Source organism: Argopecten irradians, chromosome 16, assembly GCF_041381155.1.
Source record: "Argopecten irradians isolate NY chromosome 16, Ai_NY, whole genome shotgun sequence".
Lineage (NCBI taxonomy): Eukaryota > Metazoa > Mollusca > Bivalvia > Pectinida > Pectinidae > Argopecten > Argopecten irradians.
The window spans coordinates 8432761-8454958 of NC_091149.1; the positions used below are offsets into that span (position 1 = coordinate 8432761).

At 34.0% G+C, this 22198-nt stretch overlaps 1 protein-coding gene and 1 non-coding gene across 2 annotated transcripts; one reads left to right on the forward strand and one right to left on the reverse strand.

Moving 5' to 3' along the window:
- Positions 1 to 4293: 4293 nt before the first annotated feature.
- On the reverse strand, positions 4294 to 12879 carry LOC138310465 (CD63 antigen-like). The gene is made up of 5 exons (XM_069251694.1): positions 12545 to 12879; positions 8041 to 8229; positions 7296 to 7580; positions 6182 to 6265; positions 4294 to 5500 (listed from the first exon to the last, which is right to left on the reverse strand). The coding sequence occupies exons 1-5, from the start codon at positions 12605 to 12607 to the stop codon at positions 5435 to 5437; spliced, it is 687 nt and encodes a 228-aa protein (XP_069107795.1). The 5' UTR covers positions 12608 to 12879; the 3' UTR covers positions 4294 to 5434.
- A 2513-nt stretch (positions 12880 to 15392) lies between these two features.
- Positions 15393 to 15465, forward strand: Trnar-ucg (transfer RNA arginine (anticodon UCG)). The gene has a single exon. It is a non-coding gene; the product is annotated as a tRNA-Arg (tRNA).
- Positions 15466 to 22198: the final 6733 nt, after the last annotated feature.

The window sequence follows — 22198 nt, forward strand, 5'->3', positions numbered from 1 at the left end:
CCATGTCGGGAAACAAAATGAGGCATTTCTTTCCGAAATGAACCTAAAAGACCAAATCTGAGAACGCGTCGGGAGACCCTTACGAAAATTCCAGTTTTAGACACACTTCTAATGATCCTGAAGTGGATCCGTACAGTTCGTAGTTCCATTTCCATCGTACGAAATTTATTTCAAAAGCGTCGTTCAGCCAAACATCGTTGATACTCCAGGTTATTTTCATTATCGTTATATCTCCCCCTGGACCAACCGCCATACTCCAGGGGTGCTATAAATGTCGTTACATCAATTCTTGGACCATCTCATAGTACAATTGAAGGCAGTTAAGGAGAAAAACTGACAAATAACAGGCCAGCAGAAACTTCCATTGAATATTAGAGAGCGACGCCCAACTTTAGAGCTACAGAGTTTACCAGAGTGCACTATTTTTCGATTCTTTTGATGGGCATCAAAGGACTAGTTTAACTGCTCATCCTTTGTCGCAGACAGGGTCTTCAGTTTTGCTATGACAAAGTTCGGGGTGGATATTACGATAGTAATAGTAACCCCTGGAGTTTTGAGGATGGCAGCGTGGAGGAGCCGTTGTTCTTATTTCTGTCTTGACTATAAAATATCATTCCGTCCTTCACACAAAACTATAAGACGATATAAAGAGAACAGCAAATTTATTATAATTATTAAAATAGTTTAGAGGATTAACTATTTAATTATATATATTTATATATGTAACATTGAAAAACAAGATAAAGACAATGACAACAGGGAAACATAACAACAAGAAATTTAAAGGTAACTATCAATTTGTACTCAATAGAAAGATTGGTTCAATGGGATTGATTACAGAATATACTTATAACTCAATTTTACAGCTATATGAAATCTAGTAGTTACTGTAAATAAACTTTTCGTGGGGATTTAATGTCGCGATTCTTCGTGGCGAGTTTCTTTTTCGCGATTTCAGACTCGTACAACTTTACTCTATCTTTGCTTGAAACATCTTCGCGACAAATAGCATCGCTATCTCTAATCACAAGTTACATTTTATCGCACGCGCAACACGTGGAAATTAATCGCACGCGCAACACGTGGAAATCTAAACGCACGCGCAACACGTGGAAATTAATCGCACGCGCAACACGTGGAAATCTAAACGCACGCGCAACACGTGGAATTTAATCGCACGCGACAAGAAGTTCGTTTACAGTATAACGAAATATATTATCATCATTTATTCTCACTTATTCATTATCGTTCTCCGTGCGTTCAAGGTATGGATCTTTGTTTTCTAAAGAATGTTTGATTCTACGTATATCTGATAATATTCCTAAGAGGAAGAACACAAAGATTTCCTTGTGGAAATTGTCGTTGATATCAATAGATAATATAATTGGTGTAATACATTACGTATGCAAAAAATACGACACAATTGAGATATATTCTTTCATAAGAATGGTGCCTTTATGTTTCTTCATAAATATCGCGCGAAGATTTAGGAAGACATCAGAATTCCTTCTAAGGAATTTTAATTTTAAGGATGATTATAATACTAGAATGTATTTAAAAGAAAATAATTGACTATTAATCAATGACATGTAATAAAATAAATCTTTCTTCGAGTCAAATGATGTATGCAACAGTTATTTGAAAATCACAACCAGTGAAAAAAGATTTTCGTGTTACGTTGGCACTGAATAGTTGTATGGCCATTTCAGTAGTTTGTGTTCATTACAACACGCTATTCTCAGTTACACGTATGTCCTTAGTTGTAGCTCAGAGAAGTATTCTACCATCAAACGTATATATAACAAGTGTTATAGAGCTCTGTGTAGTGTTACTGGTGGTAACCTTACTGATTTAGTATAGTAAGTGATTCATAACAAGGGCCCAAGTATATCTTGGTACGAACCCTCTGCCGGCATGTTACAGAAATTTGGTGGTAGCGGTGGGATTCGAGCCCACGTTTCCAAAGACTCTGTTGTCCCCAACCCTGCGAATACAAGGCAGAGTACACATTATGCGTCTACCAGCATTATGAAATGAGGTCAGATATATATAATCATGATACCTTTTGTACATATACACCACATTAAAGAAATTTTAACATTTGTATTCTGTAGGAGTCATGGCAAAGACGAAGAGTACACTACTGAAGACCTGCCCGATATGGACCAGATGGGGAAATATATTACAGATTGCGGCATTTCTACTCTTCAGATCTGAAACGGCAAGATCAGAATACAGGGGACCTGATCGTGTCCAGCAGTTCCGAGAAGAGTAGTGACGAGATGAGTCGGGAGAATTGTCCGAGAACGATGAATCACAAACAAAAGAGGATTCGGCTCACCTCCCTAACTCAGCACTTGAACAAACCAGCATTTGAAAAATGGAGGAAGGGAGGAGGGTCCTCAAGCAGCCAGACCTAGCTTCCCTCTCTCTAAGAGGCGACCAAGAACTGAGCCGGTTGCTGCAATGTCAGCCAAGAAATGGTTGATAGATCTCAGAAACTTAATTCCACTTCCCGTCAACAAAACCAATAAAAAGAAAGCTTTCGAGAGGTCTGTTGGAAACCAAACTACCGACTCATGGAACTGTCGAAGTTTTAAAAACATTCATGTACAGACCGATCTTATCTCATGTAAGAGGAGCAAAAACACTTTAACTAAGTAAAGGAACGACGAGAAAATGGTTAAGGTTGTGAATCGCAAAGACCATGGTGCTTTGTGCAATCCTAAGTCTCGCGGGACAAAAAAAAAGAAACATTTGGCAAAAGACTAGATGTAAGTTAACAAGTGTTTGTTCGTTATGTTAGATTTACCAATGGTGGAGATATGCTCGCAAACCAACAGGCTTTAGGTGTGGTGGTGACTGGGTACTTCGTCACGGGTGACCGGTGGCGACATTTTCGTGTCGTGTGTAAATGTCACTGCTGTCCGGTATTCTAGGGTCATAGCATCAGTCTCGTTTGTTTCGTTTGCGTGTTGTAGTAGGGCAGTGATCAGCACTGGTCGCGTTGCGCTGTGTTTATAGGAATTGCATATATAGTGGTTTTGTCTCCCTTCACGTACGGTACGGTGTTGTATAGGGGTATTCTGTCATAAAGAGCATTGCGTAATGTTAAGTGGTGGTAAACTAGCTTCCTATGGCTTATCTGTATATATTGGCTGCTGTACATATGTTGTAGCTTAGTTAGGGATTCAAAACAGGGAGCCAAGTATATCTTGATACACACCCCGCCTGGCACGTTACACTACACGTACAACGGAACCTGAATGATTGTGTCTATGTTCTGAAGCACCAAGGCACTGTTTTAAAGTTTAGGAATTATTAACAGAGTGAAACATTGAAAATTATCTATGATGGGCCATAATTATTATTATAGAGTGTGGGTAATATTTTCGTGTCGTACTTACCGGAGTATAAGTCGCTACTTTAATTTCTCTCCTGAAAATCGGGAGTGCGGCCTAAACACCAGTGCGACTTATACGTGGACGAAAACTTAAATCGGACGATTGTTTGAAAAGAAAAAATAATAGAAGGCATTTTGATTAGAGACGAAATAGATAACGATTAAGGTGCAATATGTAGAAATTATATAGTTTTGATCAATTATATACACTAACAGAAACGCGCGGACAGGACCCCACAAAAGTATGGTAAGACTATTTGAATGAAGAGCGATCTTGGTATCAGAACAAAATACATAAATTGTAGATTGAAACATATGTTTAGGTATTTTGATTTTGAGACACAACCATATCAAGAACTTTAGAAAATGCTCACGCATTCGTTATGACACAACAGCTACGATTATATTGTATGGAAATGTTAAGCGATCAATACAAATAGCTCAATTGACAATAAAACAAGCAATAGTCACAATTATCGACTTTCACATACACGCACATCTAGGACAAAAACCGAACAAATATTTAAAACTGTTTTGATGAAAATATACACCTTATAAGGAAACTCTCCATGCACACAGCAGATTTACAGATATCTCGTGTAGGAATTGTCATTAATCTGAATAAGTAATTGGTAGTGGGATCTTACTGTGCACTTGACAAGAACATCATAAATTATCACAAACTAATACTCTAGAATTTTATTTAGCCCAATCAAGTGGTATTATCTAAATTCATTGACCCTAGTACTCCATGGCTAATCTATAATTTTAACTTTCAAATCGGTCAAAATAAGCATTTTTAAGCAAAGGAAGCAAATGAAGAAAACAATTCAAGAAGTACTGCATGTAGCAAAAGAATAAAATAGGCAACTAAAAAAACAAACACACACTGAAATTTTAAGCATTTTAATTGCTTTTACTAACAGAAAATATAGCAAATTACAAAAGACAACAGAATATTGGGCCCTCTTAGCATATCAAAGACGACTTGTTTCATCAGTCAACAACTGTTGACCTTTCAACTTTGAAAAGCCACTTTGACCTACATCAATGCTTAAATGTCTAAAGACATTCAACCTGTCAATGCATTCACTCTTAACTGATTCACCCCAAAAGATGCATTTCACCTCTTCCAATTCAAATGATGGAATAGGCCATTGTGAATTTTCAGGGGTGAATAGGTTACACATCATCAACATTTGTCAATTTGAATGTTTCAACCTAGTAAATATGAATGACAATTTTGATTGTTCAACCTTGATCAGTCTGTTTTGACCCTATGGTTTTGTGAACTTCGACCGAAGTTTTGAAATTTTTTGAAATCTTTGAAGATAACTACCCTGATTTCAACATTTTCTACTTTGTCCATTCCCAACAGTTTAAAATCTACAGACACTACATACACAGCGTAAAGATGTTAGTAAATATGTGATAAACTTGTATCCCTTAACCTCCATATAACAACAATGACCTTCACTAAGGTCAAATCTCATAACTTCAGATACATTTAAAACAAAACAATATAATGTAAGTTGAATAAATGTATAACTGAAGAAATAATAGCTTCATCCAAAGCTACATTATAACTTTTTTGCTTAAAAATTAACTCATGATCTTGATTTTCTTTATGATGATACAATGCCAACTATTGTTGATAAAAAGCTATGACAAAGCTTGTTTGTTAAACATATATACTCTCCAAAGTCAAATTCTATTACAAATTCAAAATATATTTGGAAAAAAATAAATTCCTTCAAATGTCATGCACCAATATAGTTTGATATCAAAATGTTTCCTCTGAAATGATTTTTTAATGATTGATGAAAACATGTAGAATAAAGAATTTGACATGTACTTCTTGGAATACACGACAGAAATTCAGATTTTTTTTAGTCCATCACAGAATATAACTTGTTTTTAACTATCAGCACTAGATGGACAACCTTTGCCGACAATGATTTTACAGGAGTTTCACTTGCAGTCAGCAGATGTTTACCAAATCCCTCGCTTGTCCCGTTTTTGATAGATCCTTTACACAACCTCATACTCCTTCTTCAGGGCTCGGCCAAAGCAGCAGGCGAACAGAATTCCAACAATCTGTGCAAGGAAAATAAAATTACTGTCAACTGTGTTATAATTTATTCAATCTTGGTCTACTATATGCAAATTTCACTACCACACTCAGACATCGCATAAGTTGAAAAAAATGGCCGGACATTCGGACCAGCAAGGACTGTGAGTAAGCCAGACCGAACAAGATTTTGCCGGACCGAACATTAATGTGAAGTTTTGAAGTAAACATAACTTCCTGCTATAAGTATCAGGGCAGCTGTTTTCATGATTATCTAATTTATCTTATGCAGTTTACATATTTGCCAGGTTCGGCACCTACATAATACTTCAGAGACACCATTTCTACCAACTTCCAGTACTCAATAATTGCCGGACAGTCGGTCCAGACCAGATTTTAAAATAGGCGGTCCGAGTCAAATTTTGTCGGACATGTCCGCCAGACAGGCAAATTTCGCGATGTCTGCATACTGATTAATTATACTACAACTAGGGGAAACAAACTCAAAATTTACCACAACTAGTATGATTTATTCGGTTTTTTTTTTGTTTTTTTGTTGTTGTTGTTTTTTTGTTTATTCAATTATATTCTTTTTTGGAGCTTGCAAACATATCCATAATGTCTATTTAGTGAAAATATAATTCAGCTGGTACTGTAAATTAACTTTAAACCACACATCCTGTTTTATTGGTAGGTTCTACACTTACCTGGACAAAGGCCAATCCGATTCCAACACCACCAACAATGAAGATCTTGTCCTTCACCCAGGTAACAAAGGCATCCAGACATCCCTGAGGGGATAAAGAGAGAAAGGGTATTACTTTTTGTTACTGTGGTAACAGTATCGTGTCTTCCTAATCGCCATAGTAACATTATACTACCTTGTTCCTATTGCAATATTAACATCAAGACATCTTCTTCACTAAATAACATTAATACATCCTTGTTACTTTGGCAAAAATAACACTATGACTTCCTTGTAACTTTGGCAACAATAACAAACACATCCTTGTCAATATGATAATAATAATAACAACAAGAGTTCTTCGTCACTATAGCAACAATAACATAAAGACCGCCTTGTCACTATGGCAACAATTACACAATGACCTCCTTGTCACTTAGCTGCAACATTGTAGCTCAAAAGACTTTTAGACAGATAATGGTGCCATCTGTACAAGGCCAAAAGGTATAGAAGGCTGAGAATGTATATTCGTTCTACTTGTCACTATGGCAACAATAACATGAAAACATCCTTGTAACTATATGGCAAAAATAACATCTAAATTTTCTTGTTACTGTAGCATCAACAATATCAAGACCACCTTGCCACTACGGCAACAATAACATCTAAATTTCCATATTACTACGGCAACAATAACATTTAAATTTCCTTGTTACTACGGCAACAATAACATTTAAATTTCCTTGTTACTATGGCAACAATAACATTTAAATTTCCTTGTTACTATGGCAACAATAATATCAAGTCCTCCTTGTCATTATGACATCAATGATGGCCTCCTTTACCTTCTATAAGTCACTTAGGATTTAGAATCTTATATTTTTCAGAGAACTTTGATTTCAGATTAGTTAAATGTCCTTTGAACAGTCATGATCATTTAAGGATATATATGCCAGTTTGAGCTGACGATGAAAAGCCTGACTGCCTGAAAAAGACCATCAACTAGTGGTCAGAACCTGGCAACTACTACACATGGGATTCAAAACTAATACATTTATACAAACTAATGATGCCACAGTTGCTAATTACTCACAAGGGCAGATAACTGTAATATTACTAATTCTTTTTTTACTTACATCAGAATAAATATTTGCTTTAGTTGTAGTATCACAGTTCTCGGACCTACAACACGACTTTGGGATGGTTCCATTGTTGGCATTGATCCATTCAGAAGAGCTGTTTGTTCCACAGCATTTGAAATCTTTCTGGACGAGATCCCAGATTGTGGGGTCCGCTTTGTAGCGCTTCATGGAGTCCCCCATCAAAGTCTTCACGCCGTCCTCAACTTTGTCATGTAGAACGTAACCAGCTATACCTCCAGCTATTTCCAGGATGAACACGATTCCGAGCAATACCGAAAACTATACAGCAAGAAAATATGAAATACATTTCAGTATACTCCATTTATTTCAAGGTCATAAAGGTAAAATTATTTCCAAGTTGTCTGTTATGTTTTGAAAGCTTGTAGTTATATGAAAAACTATACAACAAGAAAATGTAAAATACATTTCAGTACACTCCATGGATTTATTTCAAGGTCATAAGGGTAAAATTGTTTCCAAGTTATGTGTTTGTTTTGAAAGCTTGTAGTTATACAGAAAACTACACAACAAGAAAATATGAAATACATTTATTTCAAGGTCATAAGGGTAAAATTATTTCCAAGTTAACTGTGTTCGAAAGCTTGTAGTTATACAAAAAACTATATAAGAAACAGAAAATTGCATTTCAATATTCCTCAATTATTTCAAGGTCATAAGGCCATCCCAATTTGATTTCTCGTTCTTCAGAATTTAAAAGCCGATTATATAATATACTCACGATCATAACACAGACGTAGTTTTCCTTCCATGCTCCACAGCATCCAAACGCTGCAATGAAGAAGATGATCACGCCGACAGCGATTAGAAGCGCCGCAGCAGAACTAAATTGTCCTTCTACAAAATTTAAGTAATCTTTGAACTGTACTTGGATATAGGCTCCCACTCCGATCAGTACACATCCTACTATCTGTAAACAAAAACAAAATTGTGGTCAAATCAAGGTTTTATTTACATAGAAAATGAACTTAATTATATTACAGTTTAGCTAGTGTCTAATTTAGTCATGCAGTAACTTATTGTGATTGTAGTCCAATTCTTGAAATGAAATACGTGAAACTGATTTTTTATGCAAAAAATATGGGGCGCCTTATTAATTACGCTCAAATACGGTATATGTAGCATTCATATTTTGTTGCAATTTCTCATATTTGCATTCATATTTTGTTGCAATTTCTCATATTTACAAACTATATCATATCATATTTTTATGTTATATAACTAGAGCATTTTTTCAAGCATTTAGTACACATGCAAATTCATTAAGCACTTTCACACATTGTACAATCATTGACTCAAATATTGGTACTGTTCCCTACTGTATGTAGGATAGGGGTATTCAGTACAAATCTCTGTGCATGTTTTACAAGTTATTTACAATATATGTGGACACACAAAGATCTGCACCATCACTTATATATATTTCACTTAAAACAGCCTAACAGCTGTCACATAAGATGATCGATGTTACAGGCCTGTATGTCAGACTCCTTGGGACGACATATATACTGCGATCAATATAATACTTAATAGCTAATGGAGCTATAATTTTGGATACAGTACAGGGCTTTCATTTTTCACAAAGTCTGATAATGGGCCATGCTGCATGCAGCTGCACAGACCTGTACTACATAACTTTCTTTCTTATAACTTGAAACTGGTCCTCAGTCTCTAGAAACTGAAATAAATAAAAGATGACTTGGTTCTTTTTGTCTCTACATGTACACCACATGTCTGATTTTTCAAACTTATTGATGGGGGAGATAATAAATCATAGAAATCTGCTGAGAAAGTCTATCAACAACTTAAAGATGCTCCACCGCCGACAGAGTATAAATGATATTCATCGTTTGAACAATAATTAGTGTTTAATCGTGTATGTATAAGTCTAATTAACACAAAAAATAATATAAAATAATTCATTTTGCCTTTGGGTCAAGCACAATCAGTACTTCATTCCACATAGGATATAGTGATATGGAATTTTTTCGGGATGCAATTAATTATTTTTTCTATATTTTTAACTTGAAGTGAAATTAGAAGCTCAAACTTTTCAACGGCGGTAATGGTGTAAAGTAAGTAACTTTTGTTACTGAAGAAAAATACTAAATCGTCTGCTGCCGTTTTTTGATAGTGAAAAAATACCATTTGTCAGCGGTGGAGCATCTTTAAGGTCTGGTGGTCAGACTATACAGTACATCTTTTACTACAATTCCAAAAGCAGTGAGCAGAAAGTATAGAATTTATTATATAACTATATTAGTGCAACACCATTTAGGGATTCAGGGCTAGGTCTGTTCAAAAATTTGGACGGTTCAAGATGTTTGCCTTAAAAGGATCTATTGCATGTTACTTCAAGTACAGTAATATCTGTTTATTAAAAGCAAAACAAATGGTCAGTTATGAAAGTCTATTAATCTCATTTTATATAATAATCTTAGCAATAAAATAATCTTAGCAATGAAGCAATTTTCAGTTACATGCACGTGTAAAACAGATTACTTTAAAGACTTCAAAATTTTCTAAGAAATTGTACATGTGGCAAAAGAAAAAGAAACTATTTTATGCTAAAAATATACAAATTAACCAATTACTAAAGTTTAAGCTCTATCAACATTTCATTTCAACATTGTTGTAGATGAATACATGTAGAGACCACATAGGTTGACCACGTATAAAGTATGTAGCTATAACTCTGCCAACATTGTAGTGTACATATGTATACATGATTTATAAACAAACTGATGACTCAGGGGAATGTCATCTCAAATGTCTCTAATGCAATAGCTAGTATTATAGCACACACAAGTTTCATTGTTATCTGCTCTGTACATATCCCGAGGCTAATTATATATATATATATGTACTGTCCAACATGTCCACTATTACTGTCGTTGACTGACCATTCCTACAAAGTACACGTGATCCAAATGAACTTCATAATATGTATACTGACCCAAAAAATGACCTTGCAATAAAATAATGCAATGAAAGTATTACAAATCAAATGGAGAAGTCTGTGGTCACAGTAAACAAATTGGTCCTTTCGTAAATGAATTTGAAGTATGACGATGCAAAACTCAATTTGTCATCAAAGTAGTACCATATCGTGCTAAGTGGTCCTCACTAAAACCATGGGAAGCGTAAGTATTGTGTAACTCAAATAGGAGAGATACCACATACATGATACGTCAGAAATTATGAACAGTCTATGTACAATTACACTATCTCTGATGACTAACTATATTATGGTATCCCATCAAGAATCTGTTGCGGTGATATGTAGAACCATGCAAGTTCCTGTTACAAGGGATTTGATCATGACCACTCCACAATCATTAATATTTCGGATCCTGCTTGTGAGTTGTTAATGAATAGGGGTATTTACATGGCATATGAGAGTTTAATTTGAGGGGATAAAAAATATGAGGTACTCCTAACTTATTAAATAAATTCACTTAAATTTATCTGAACCAGTGTTAATTAATACCCCTTCAATAAAGATATAATCATTACATTTTCAAAAGTGCAAGTACAAATACCCACCCCTCCAAAAATTATCTGGAGCACTGACAGGGATATGAGATTTCCCTGCACGTAGCCTCGCATATTTACATTGTCAAGCCAGATTTAAATTTCTCAGTGGGTATGATTGTTTTCACAGAAGTTTAAATGTGTTTTTGTTTAAAGAGTTTCTCCTCTTGTCACTACACCTAAATTTAAATCTGAATCGGAGCCCCTTTTCATTGAATTTCTTTAGCGGTTTAAAGGTTCGTGACAAGTCTGTATAAACATGTACACAGAACCATAGGCTACTTTTGACTATTCTTCAGTGTACACTACACTGTACACGCGGTCCTGTTGTGGTTTTTTTTATTTCTTTTAAATGAAAGAATGAACAATAAAATATGTCATATTATTAATTTTTTTTATAATTATCAACAAAAAACCCATATCATACATGACTACCGGCACTGCTAAATGATTTACAAAGTAATTAGCCCATAATGTCAAAAAACTTTTTATATAGTAAATGTAGAGACATCTAGCGATTTTCAAATCATTAAAACATTATGAATTATTTCTAGTTTGAGTGGAATTGGAAATTTACAGTAAATCAATAAAGTCTATTTGTACAATGCACTCGGAATACAATACTATGCTGTGTATATAATTTTTTTTAATGCAGGTACTTCTACAATGTACATATTATTGATCGAGTCATTCAAATCCTATATTTCGATCATGTTAACAATCATTATTACACATGATTACACTATATACCTGAATATACAGACACTGTGCAATAGCACTATAATAATAATAATTAAGACCATGGGACATAAAATGTAACAGGGTGCTGAATTAATTTTCACCTGTATTTCCTAATATGTATTTTTTGTCAAAAAATCTGCATTGAAATGTAATTCTCATGGGCTTACCAACTCACCACCTCTGAATATTATTCACTTAAAATCATTATTATTAATCAGCGTTTTTAACAATAACAATATTAGACACTTGATTTTTATACATGTATTATCAAAATAAAATTGAGATTTACCTGTAGAGCTAATAGTGTTTTTCTTTTAACCAGAAGCACTTCTACAAGTTTGAAGTCTAAATTAATCCATACACACCTGCCTGAATTAATTTCCTAATTAAAACTTGACTATGATAAACCAACAGTTACCCTAACTATCTAGGCCTATACCTACTCAAGTACTAGACAGTTAGAAATAGAAAGTATAACATCATTTTACGTTTTATGTCTCAAGTCTATAGTATCATACTTCCTGAAGCACGATATAGTATTTTCTATAACTAAACCACTAACAGATTTTTATCAGTCATCGAATTTTACAGTTGGGTGTGTTTTGTAGTTGAGCAACTGGAAGGTTTCGATTTTTAAAATTTTAAATCCAACATTACAATTTTGAGACACTCCTTTCCCGCACCTCATTTATCCCAAAAGAAAATTTGCCACGTAGAAAGACCGTCGATAAAAATAAAATCATGCAACATATAAAATGAAAGACAAATAGTGATCAATGATATTGTACGAATGATGTGGTTCCATAAAAAGTATGTTTTGGGCTAGAATATCGAGAACGTTTTTAGCTGTCATTCGGCGTAAGTTACACTGCAGTGAAATGGCCAGGCGGAGGAATTAGACCGTATGTTTACAGAATCCTATGGCCATCGACTTATCTACAACAACTTACCACAAATATAAAATTAAACGCAAAAAGAAGCAGTTTCACGCATTTCATGCCACCTTCCACCATTTTGAAGTCTGTTGTAGATTGATGAACGAAAACAAATTATCACAAATGTCACGAGATTCCAACACACACGTACAACCTGCCGCCTCTAATGAGAAAAGTAAACTCGGCGAACAGCTCCGCAAAATCTGCTTGTTCAAATAAAAATATTCCCTGATGACAAGCTATGGGAATTACTAATTCACAAACAATATCGTACAAAACTCGGTGTTAGTCCTGTAAACTTAATGGACTAAACTCTGCTCGTGTCTAACTTTCTTCTGTAGTAGGGACTATATTTATTGCGGAATTATCGGAGTACTGAGTAAATGTCACGAGACTATTATTATTGGAATTTACGTCACGAGGGAGGCCACAAAAGGGGAACTGATTGTTACTATTTGCTTTTAACTCGATCCTATTTAATTAAAAGTTAATCAATGACTTTATAATACTACGTTAGCATTCTCCGATTTCTTATCTGTGTTCATATATAAACAGTGTTCACAGAAAAAAATGCAATAATAAAAAATGATGTCGTTCAATATACTGCAAGTTGAATTGTAAATGTAGTCTAAGTATAATTGTGTTTTCCTGGAATCAGCATGAAAAATGACTGTGTTAAATGAGAATTATGTCACTGACATTTCAAGTTTTCCGTTTCCACGAAATATGTATTTTCAAGCAAGAATCTGGAAATACCAAAAATATTTTAACGCAATTATTATACATTGTAGAATAATACTATTTGTCTTTCTGTTTTTTTTTCGCATTTTATATTCAAACCACTTTATATGTTTATTAATTTTCACTATGAATGGAATTTCAATGGGATCAAACTTCAGGTTACAGTATTATTTTTCTACATTTACAATGAAATATCACAAATTAAATACTGCGGACATTTTCATTTTAAAAAAACAACCCTTATTACCCTCAGGTTTTACAAATATCGAGCGCGATGTTGCAATAGGCCTATAGATATGCTTACTGGCCATGGCAGTATACCGAGCATGTGTAATGAACGGCACGTGAATCAGGTACAAGTCACATTACCTGTTCATAAATAGATATAAATAGCACTGCTTTATTCCCGATATCGGCGTCATGGAAACGGACGCATTTACAAGCCCGCGACATTTATATTCATATTCACATATACATGTAGATTTACGATTAAAACATTTTATCTATTTTTCAATCACCTGAAAACATGTCATGAAAACCGTACACAAACGACGCGAATCTATGTAACATGTTCACATGGATTGGTGATTAAGATAGTTTTTTTTATCTATTGTACTCTCACCTTGAACATCTGAAGTATACATTTTATGACTGCCTTGCATGTGGTACAACGTATTCATCCTTCAGAGTAGCTATGGTACATCATAAAAATATACATTGTATATTGTAGATTTGTTGGAATTTATTACAAAATGTTTAATTTTTATTTGTTTTCATACTAGCCTAAATCCGATTTTCTGACTATGAAAATTCAGAAAAAAATAATCCATCGGAAAATCAATAAAATAGTACATTTAAACGTTTTTTATGTTATCTTGTAGTCTTAAAAATGATTATTATAAGCATTGATGTAGCTTTTTTTAAATAAGTTTTGTTTGCACATTTTTATTATTATTATCATTTCATTTTATTTTATTTTTTAATAATAAAGGAAATTTCATATTTCGTTCAAAAGATGCGATTTTCGGAAACGAGTTAAAATATATTCAGATGCTGATATTTATCGAATCTGTATTTGATTATTTTTCCCCAAATGTACATTGTATTTTGAATGCTTGTGTAAACTCACGAATATCAAGTTGCATTAAATTTTGTCAATATTGTGGAATGCTTTTTAATGATCTTGTTACCCATAATATTTTGCATTGTGAAATAATAGCGAAATTCGTGACGAGTACTGGTGTTTTTTGGTGAATGATTTTGGATGAGAATTCATGTCATCGCTTCTTAACTTATCAGATTTTGATTTATGTAACACCTTGTTGGGTAAAATATTTACCATCGATTTAGATTAGGGAATGTGATTTTTTTTGTATAGACTCCCGAAAGCATGTGATCTTTATAGCTACGATTAAATCTCAGCTAATTATTTGTCTTGAACTTGTTCATATTTTGTTAATTTTCATGCTAATGTGTCATTCTTTATGTAATCTTCAATTTTGGAGGAAATAAAGATATTAATAATAGTAAAACAAGTATTAAATCCCGCTGACAGTGTAAAGTAAAATTTACAATTCTTTCTAATAAACGTTTGATATATATACATCTGTCAATTATATTCACAAAAGTTATCAAGAAATGTGCAATAATGGACATAAAGATATTTCGCATTTAATTCTATAAAATTCATCTTATATTAACACAAACTAAAATTTACCTCGTAATTTAAGGAAAATGCAGTCATTGCCTGGATTAACATATTTCTCTATCAACAATTTACAACACCCATTTCTTTTAACAAAGACAAAACAAAAATGTGTCGTTGAAACATCAGCAAAGTTATCGTAGTCAAAGGGAAGTAACTCGTTTGTTAAGCTTTCCATGATCACTCAATGGCAGAAGGGAAATAACTCGCAACAAATTGTGTAAATTTTTGTTATTTCAGTTACAGGTTAAAGTGGCAATGAGGAATAAAATAAGTTCATGGCAATACACAGAAGAATATAACTTAGTAATATCAATGCAACATATTCACAGAGCTGAAACTTCAAATGTGTAAATATAGTACACGCTAGAAAGTAGATGATATTTATATAAGCAAATATAACCGGTTACTTGGTATGACCGCGTGGCCTAATGGATAAGGCGTCCGACTTCGAATCGGAAGATTGCGAGTTCGAGTCTCGTCGTGGTCGTTTACAATTTATTTACATTTTATTATTTTTACTATTATTTGCATCGTGAATATCGTAAATTAAGTTGATTCAAAGCTATACATATTATATATTTTGTTTTTGCATATGCGTAATTATTGATGAATTTTAAGCCTAATTTACAGAACAAAACTAAATTACTAATTGTGAAAAAATTAGATAGGGCGAACTACTATAATTTTACAATTATTACATTATAAAGCGTAACAGTGATCTGTCTAATAGCACTGTAAACTAGTTACGTAAAAAGTGATCGCCGAAGTAAAAATTAAAAAAGGTTCGCATGCACTTATACAACTTTGCTAGCCATTCAGTATTCAGTAAGATATACTATATGGAGACTAAAGTATCGTACATGTACTGAAATTGGCACTTGATATTAGTGATTTTTTCCTGTTCGTCCTAAGGACCGGCTGACCATAAAAGATACTGGTCCTGACTGAAAGTTACTGGTCCTTACAAAGTTACAATTCATCCTTGTAGTTTATATAATTTCTAGCAAAATAACAGTTTTACTAACAAAAAATATCTGCATATCCATCTTAATATCGTAGGTTCTCAACAAAGTTGACTGAAAACCAGAATATTACGAAAATAACAATAATAATGTTCTGACAATAATAATAAACTTTATTTATTGAAGATGAACATGCTTAACCAACGGCTAATTTATCTGAACCAAAAGTTGCCGGTCAATGGACCAGCTACATGGTAAAAATTGTCTGCCCGACTATAAAATTGCCGTACACGGGCAGACGGACAGGCGTTAATTTCGAACGCTGCATATATGAGGTGAAGTTGATATATATATATTTTTTTTCTTATTGCCACTCCATTTTATATAAAATCTGACAATAACAATAATAATTTTCTGACAATAATGATAATAATAAACTTTATTTATTGAAGATGAGCATGCTTAACCAACGGCTAATCACATGGTTCTCTTGTTAGTAACATATATTAATAGGTTATTTAATTACAAGCTAAGTCCGGTTTTCAAAGTAGACAGGTTCCGGATTATACAAGTTTTAGTTACTATAATTTATTGATAAATATGCCGGAACCACACAATTTAATCAGGTATGGACAAGTTTCCGGTAAATACAGGGTTCAGTTTAGACTAGTCAAACTGTATATACATATGGAATATAAGAAATAAATATGAAGACAAAGTTAATTCACAGTAGCTACGTTAAAATTATCACGATATGCATAAATTTCATGCATAAATGTTGATCAATTAAATGACATTCGCCTATGACAAATATAGCAAAAAATAAAAAAAATGACATAGTTATATGCTTACCTATACATAATTAATTGTTTGAGTTTAAATATAAGATGATTAAGACACATAGACAAAAATACATGTAAAATCTCTACGTGAAAGTCGATATGATATTGTATAATACTCCAGTAAATAAAAGTTGAATGTAGCTAAAATCACTTTAAGAAGATCAAACTGGCAGGAGAGGAGTCACATGTCTACAAAAAGGGTGTTTAAAAGTGCTGATGTTTTAAAGACTCCCTATGCGAGTTTGATAAATTAATCCAAAATTTAACTTCATCCGAAAACATATTTGCCTAAAATTTAGTACCATGTTTGGGACTTTGTAAAATTTAATTTTGCCTAGATCAAATACATCTGGTATAAACATGAGACTGCAGATTGAAAGCATTACATAGGTATTCAGGGAGCAGAGGATTAATACTCTTGTACATCTTTGTACTTTTCCTAGATTTATTGAACTTTGCTATTGACACAGTCAGTTAAAGATGCTCCACTGCTGACAAATGGTAATTTTTCACTATCAAAAACAGGAGCAGACGATTTAGTATTTTTCTACAGTTACAAAAGTTACTTAATTTACACCATTACCACCATTCAAAAGTTTGAGCTTCTAATTTACTTCAAGTTAAAAATAAGAAAAATAATTAATTGCATCCCGAAAAAAGTCCGTGGTACTAGGCCTATATCTTACATGGAATGAAGTAATGATTGCGCATCCACCAAAGGCGAAATAAATTATTTTAATATTATTTTTTGTGTTAATTAGGCATATATACACGATTAAACACCAATTATTGTTCAAATGATGAATATCATTTATGCTCTGTCGGCGGTGGAACATCTTTAAGAAGTAATTTTACTGATTAATACATCGCTATTATACATAATTACTAAGTCAGTTAGTATACATTTACTGATTAAGTCATTGCTATAATGCAATATGAACAATCGAGTTACCTCCCTTACAACGAGTCTGTGCTAGTAATGATGGATCTGAAATAGGAGTTATTTCCCTTATAACGGACATTTCTTTCTTTTTCAAATTCATTACTGTGTTGTAGTATTTTACCTGTAAACACGTGACACTGCTATACATCAATATAGGGACATGAAATAGAAACATTTTACGTTTATTATTATTGATAAAATAAAACATCAGTGTGCTATGTTATATAACATTACATGTACACACCACATTGAAAAGTATGATATTGTCATTTTTTTCAATATATACCCCTTAGACCTCCAAGATATGGTGGTCGGGTGGTGTGGTGGTTAAGCCACTCTCCTTTCACTTTGCTGGCCGGGGTACTGACGGGAAAAGGTCAGTGGGTCACCTGCCCGATCACATGGGTTTTCTCCGGTCACTCCGGTTTTCTCCCACTCTAAGACCCTTCGCGCGCTTTCATCTGGGCCATCGAAAGTGATTTGTATAAGTTGTATAACTTGTTTCGCAATCTATGTAAAATACATAAAGTTTATATTATATTAAACGTCCAAAAACCATCTTAGCACAGTATGATGTCGCATCCCTGTGAAGGAAGCGATACACAAATATATCATTTTTTACAGGATGTGTTTTTCTGTCCGTCGGGTGGAAAGTATTATTTATGCTAAGACATCTTTACATAACCAGTGATAATTTCATATCTGACATTTTATATGTACATGTATATAACCGCTAGCTATGGATAATTTATACAAAACAAAGGTGTTTGTTGTTGTGTATACGGCGAACATATTCACTAAACGTGGTATTACCATACATAACACCTATGACCAGTTCTAGTAAGTACAAAACGTGTGAAACGAAATCCCTAACTAGGAAGATTAAGTTTGAAACGTAAACGAATTCCGATTTGAGGAGGGCTTGTTAGCCTAGCGTAACAGAGAGGCATTGTCGTTGGTAGCTGTAGGAGAAAGATTTAAGTTTTTTGGTGTTAATCCGTAAATAAAGTATACGAGGAAAGGCTTAATTTACACGTTTATCCGATAAACAGCTTCTAAAATCCCTGTATCACGGTTTTAGTATTGTGTCATAGAGCCCCTCCAGGCGATATATATACATTTTGTACATATGTATCCCCAAGTATTGATATAGAAACGTATTCGGGTTACATCCATGTCGGATTTTTCCGGCATTTTTTTTTTTATTTTGCAGCAAATCAAATGTTTTCACCTGTAAAACAAAAATGACGAATTAATATTTCGATACCTGCTGAGATTTTCACCTGGAAAACAAAAATGGTTCATTATATCTTAATACATGGTGAGATTCGATATAGCAATACAATCTATCTAAAACTGTTTTCTCTTGTTCATGTTGTTTTAAGAACAATCAGATATGTTTTCACTTGCACAAGTAATATAGAAACGACAAATATATTTGATACCTGCAAAATGGTGGTTTATATTTGGCCAAATATTTACTTTATAGTATGCTACAACTTTTGGATCTGATTATCCATACCTGTACACCTGTCTCCTGCCAGTCTTCGATATCCAATCGTTCAACCTCTGAACCTGTTCTGACAAACTATAGTCACATTATTCGTCGAATGTGCATGTTACGTGTGTTTGTCTCCGCAATTTTTATTTGCCCTCGGTAATGGGGTAAAATATCTCACCTTTTTGTACATCCTGATTGCTCTGAGCATTTCTTTCATTTTTTTTGAGGTGGGGGGGGGGGTTATAAAATATATGTACACATATATAAGTAATTATAATTAATAGTTGTATGAATTCATGCATTCGTTGGAATTTTCTTTTACGGTTCTGTATTTTATTTCCAGTCTAGCGTTAGTATTTTTTCTACGACATTGTAAATTGTTATAGTCACTAACCTTCGAATTACAACTGAAAGCTCACCTCACGACAATCTCAATATTACAACTTATTATAGCAAGTATACAAATTAAATAGGATACTGTTGCATAATACATGTGTATGATGTATAAATCTATATAATAGTAAAGCTTCAGATATAGATACCACAGGGATCTGAGAATTAGTTACAGTTTTTAATATGAACCCACCAGATTGCCCATAGACTATTTTAGACGTTTTAGGGGTTTAGCTAAATAAAATCGGTATTTTAAATGATAATATACACCAATAGAACCAAGTAGAATAAGATTTTACCGATTTTTGTTATATCTTAACGCCTAATGCGACTGAAAATGGTCTATGGGCACTCTGGTGGGTCTGTTACTGTATCAAATTCTCAGATCCCTGTGACTCTAGTGGGTCTGTAACTGTAACTAATTCTCAGATCCCTGTGATAGATGCAGCATAGTACCTCGTTTTCCTTAGAAAGTTGCGGTTAAGTTTTAATGTTTCGTATTATGTACATGCTTCACTTCTACAATATACATTGGTCAACAATGTCATAGAAAAACTCCTAACACCAGTCTGTAAACTGACCATTATCGCCACTCTGGCTGAACACTCAGATCCCAAAGGAAAGTGTCACAAAAAGCCTTGTTAGCCAAGCATTGACCGGTTAGTCATATGTATCTGTCTGAAAATTCACGTAATTGGTTTTCTTACTATAAGGAATTTTTCACTAAGACAGATATTTTTAAATTTTGTATCTAAACCTTAGTTGTTTTCCCCCGTTAGTTTCTACACCATTATCATTAAGTACATGTATGCATAGTGATGGAATGGCCAAATTATGGTGTCATTATTATTCGGCCAGAGTCCATCAAACGGTCAAAATGACCACATGATCCCTAATTTATATTTACAGTGGTAAATTGACGTAAATATGTTTGGTTTGTAAACAAAATACCTCTAAACGTAATCTCGCTCAACAAGACGCTTGTTTACAAATAACAGATCTCTAAAACTTAAGAGTTTGGTTGATCGAGACTTCATTGGTTTTAACCTGAACAAGAGAGTCGTATTGCAATCTGAAACATTCATATTCCTTGATCGAGGATTTAAACGGGACTAGAACGTCCGACAATTGCATTCTAAAACATTTATATTCCTATACCGAAGACTATAAAATTTATTTTGCCCGTAAACAAGCCTGACATTAAGACTTCATCGGCAACAGTTCCAAAGGCAAATTTCGATCTCGGGCAGTAGACACGCAACATGTACTCTCGATAGAATTGGCCACTTTCTGCCTTCTCAGAATTCGATGTTCTTTAAATCACAACTGTTATTGAGTATTTCTTTGAAATATGGCATTGAGGGTCGTTGATGTTGAAGCTAAAGTGATTTTTCACAAGCTGGATATACCGTCAGCGATAGTAACCCCTGGAGTATCAAGGATGACGTTTGATGTGCTTGATAGAATCTAAGAACAAAATTATGAGAATGAATGGTTTTGAAATATTCCACAGGGATTAAAGGATTCGATACATTCGATTCGATAACAATGGCTAGAACGATGAAAAATATAGTACAATAATCATAAGAAAGCTTAGTCCAGTTTTAATGACAATAATAACAGCAAATCGACGCTTTACCACAAATAGTCTATTTTACATATCTCGAAACTGAATTTCTAATTATTAACGTGCTTTCTGTCAAAGAAATACTCTTTATTCTTTAGGTACATGTCTCTACATTTTTTCAAGTGAAAGTAGTTTTGGATTTTATTAGTTTAACGTTCCATTAATAGTCAGGGTCATGTTAGGACGTGTCAGGTTTGTTGGTGGAGGAAAACCGGAGTATCCCGAGAAAAACCTGGCAACTGTCCCTGGCACATGCGATTCGAAATTGCGACCCAGAAGTGGAGGGCTTGTGGTAATATGTCGACACATCTTAACCACTCGGCCATGACAGCCTCCAAATGAAAATAGTGGCTGTTCATCAAATACAGTTCGTTATAAGATATATTTTATCTCTTCTCAATAATAGTTTATTTTATCCATTATTTGACAAATTCAGGAATGTTCAATTCACTCTGCACTGAATTCAGTCAAATTTGATTAGAGAGTAACTTTGGAACCTTGCATTTGTATATTCTGGTAATATTGAAAGAGCGCCCCCTATGGTGTCGAATTGAGTTGATAACAATGCTTTGTTCCTGTCAGTTTTCTTTGTCTTTTCCCGTCGTCACCAACTGTTTTGAGGACAATAGTTCGCCTCATTACCAACACAGAAAAAGCTTTGTCACCCATGATGCTTTGTCCAAGATGGCTACTTGAGTTTGACCCCGACGTGCGGAGGTCATCGGCTCGGTAGAGGTCTAGTCACCCCTAGAGCGCTTCTAAGTCCTAATAATCCCCTAAATATAAACCAAGAGACGATGTGAAAGCCGACCTCGGGCATATTTCTCTCGACTTTTTCAAATATCTGCAAAAGCTTCGTCCATTTTGCCAGCTGCGTCCGTCTGGCGATAACTATGTAGGCAGTTAGGTGGCCAATTTCCATATGATTAGCTATTAAACCGAAATAAAACAG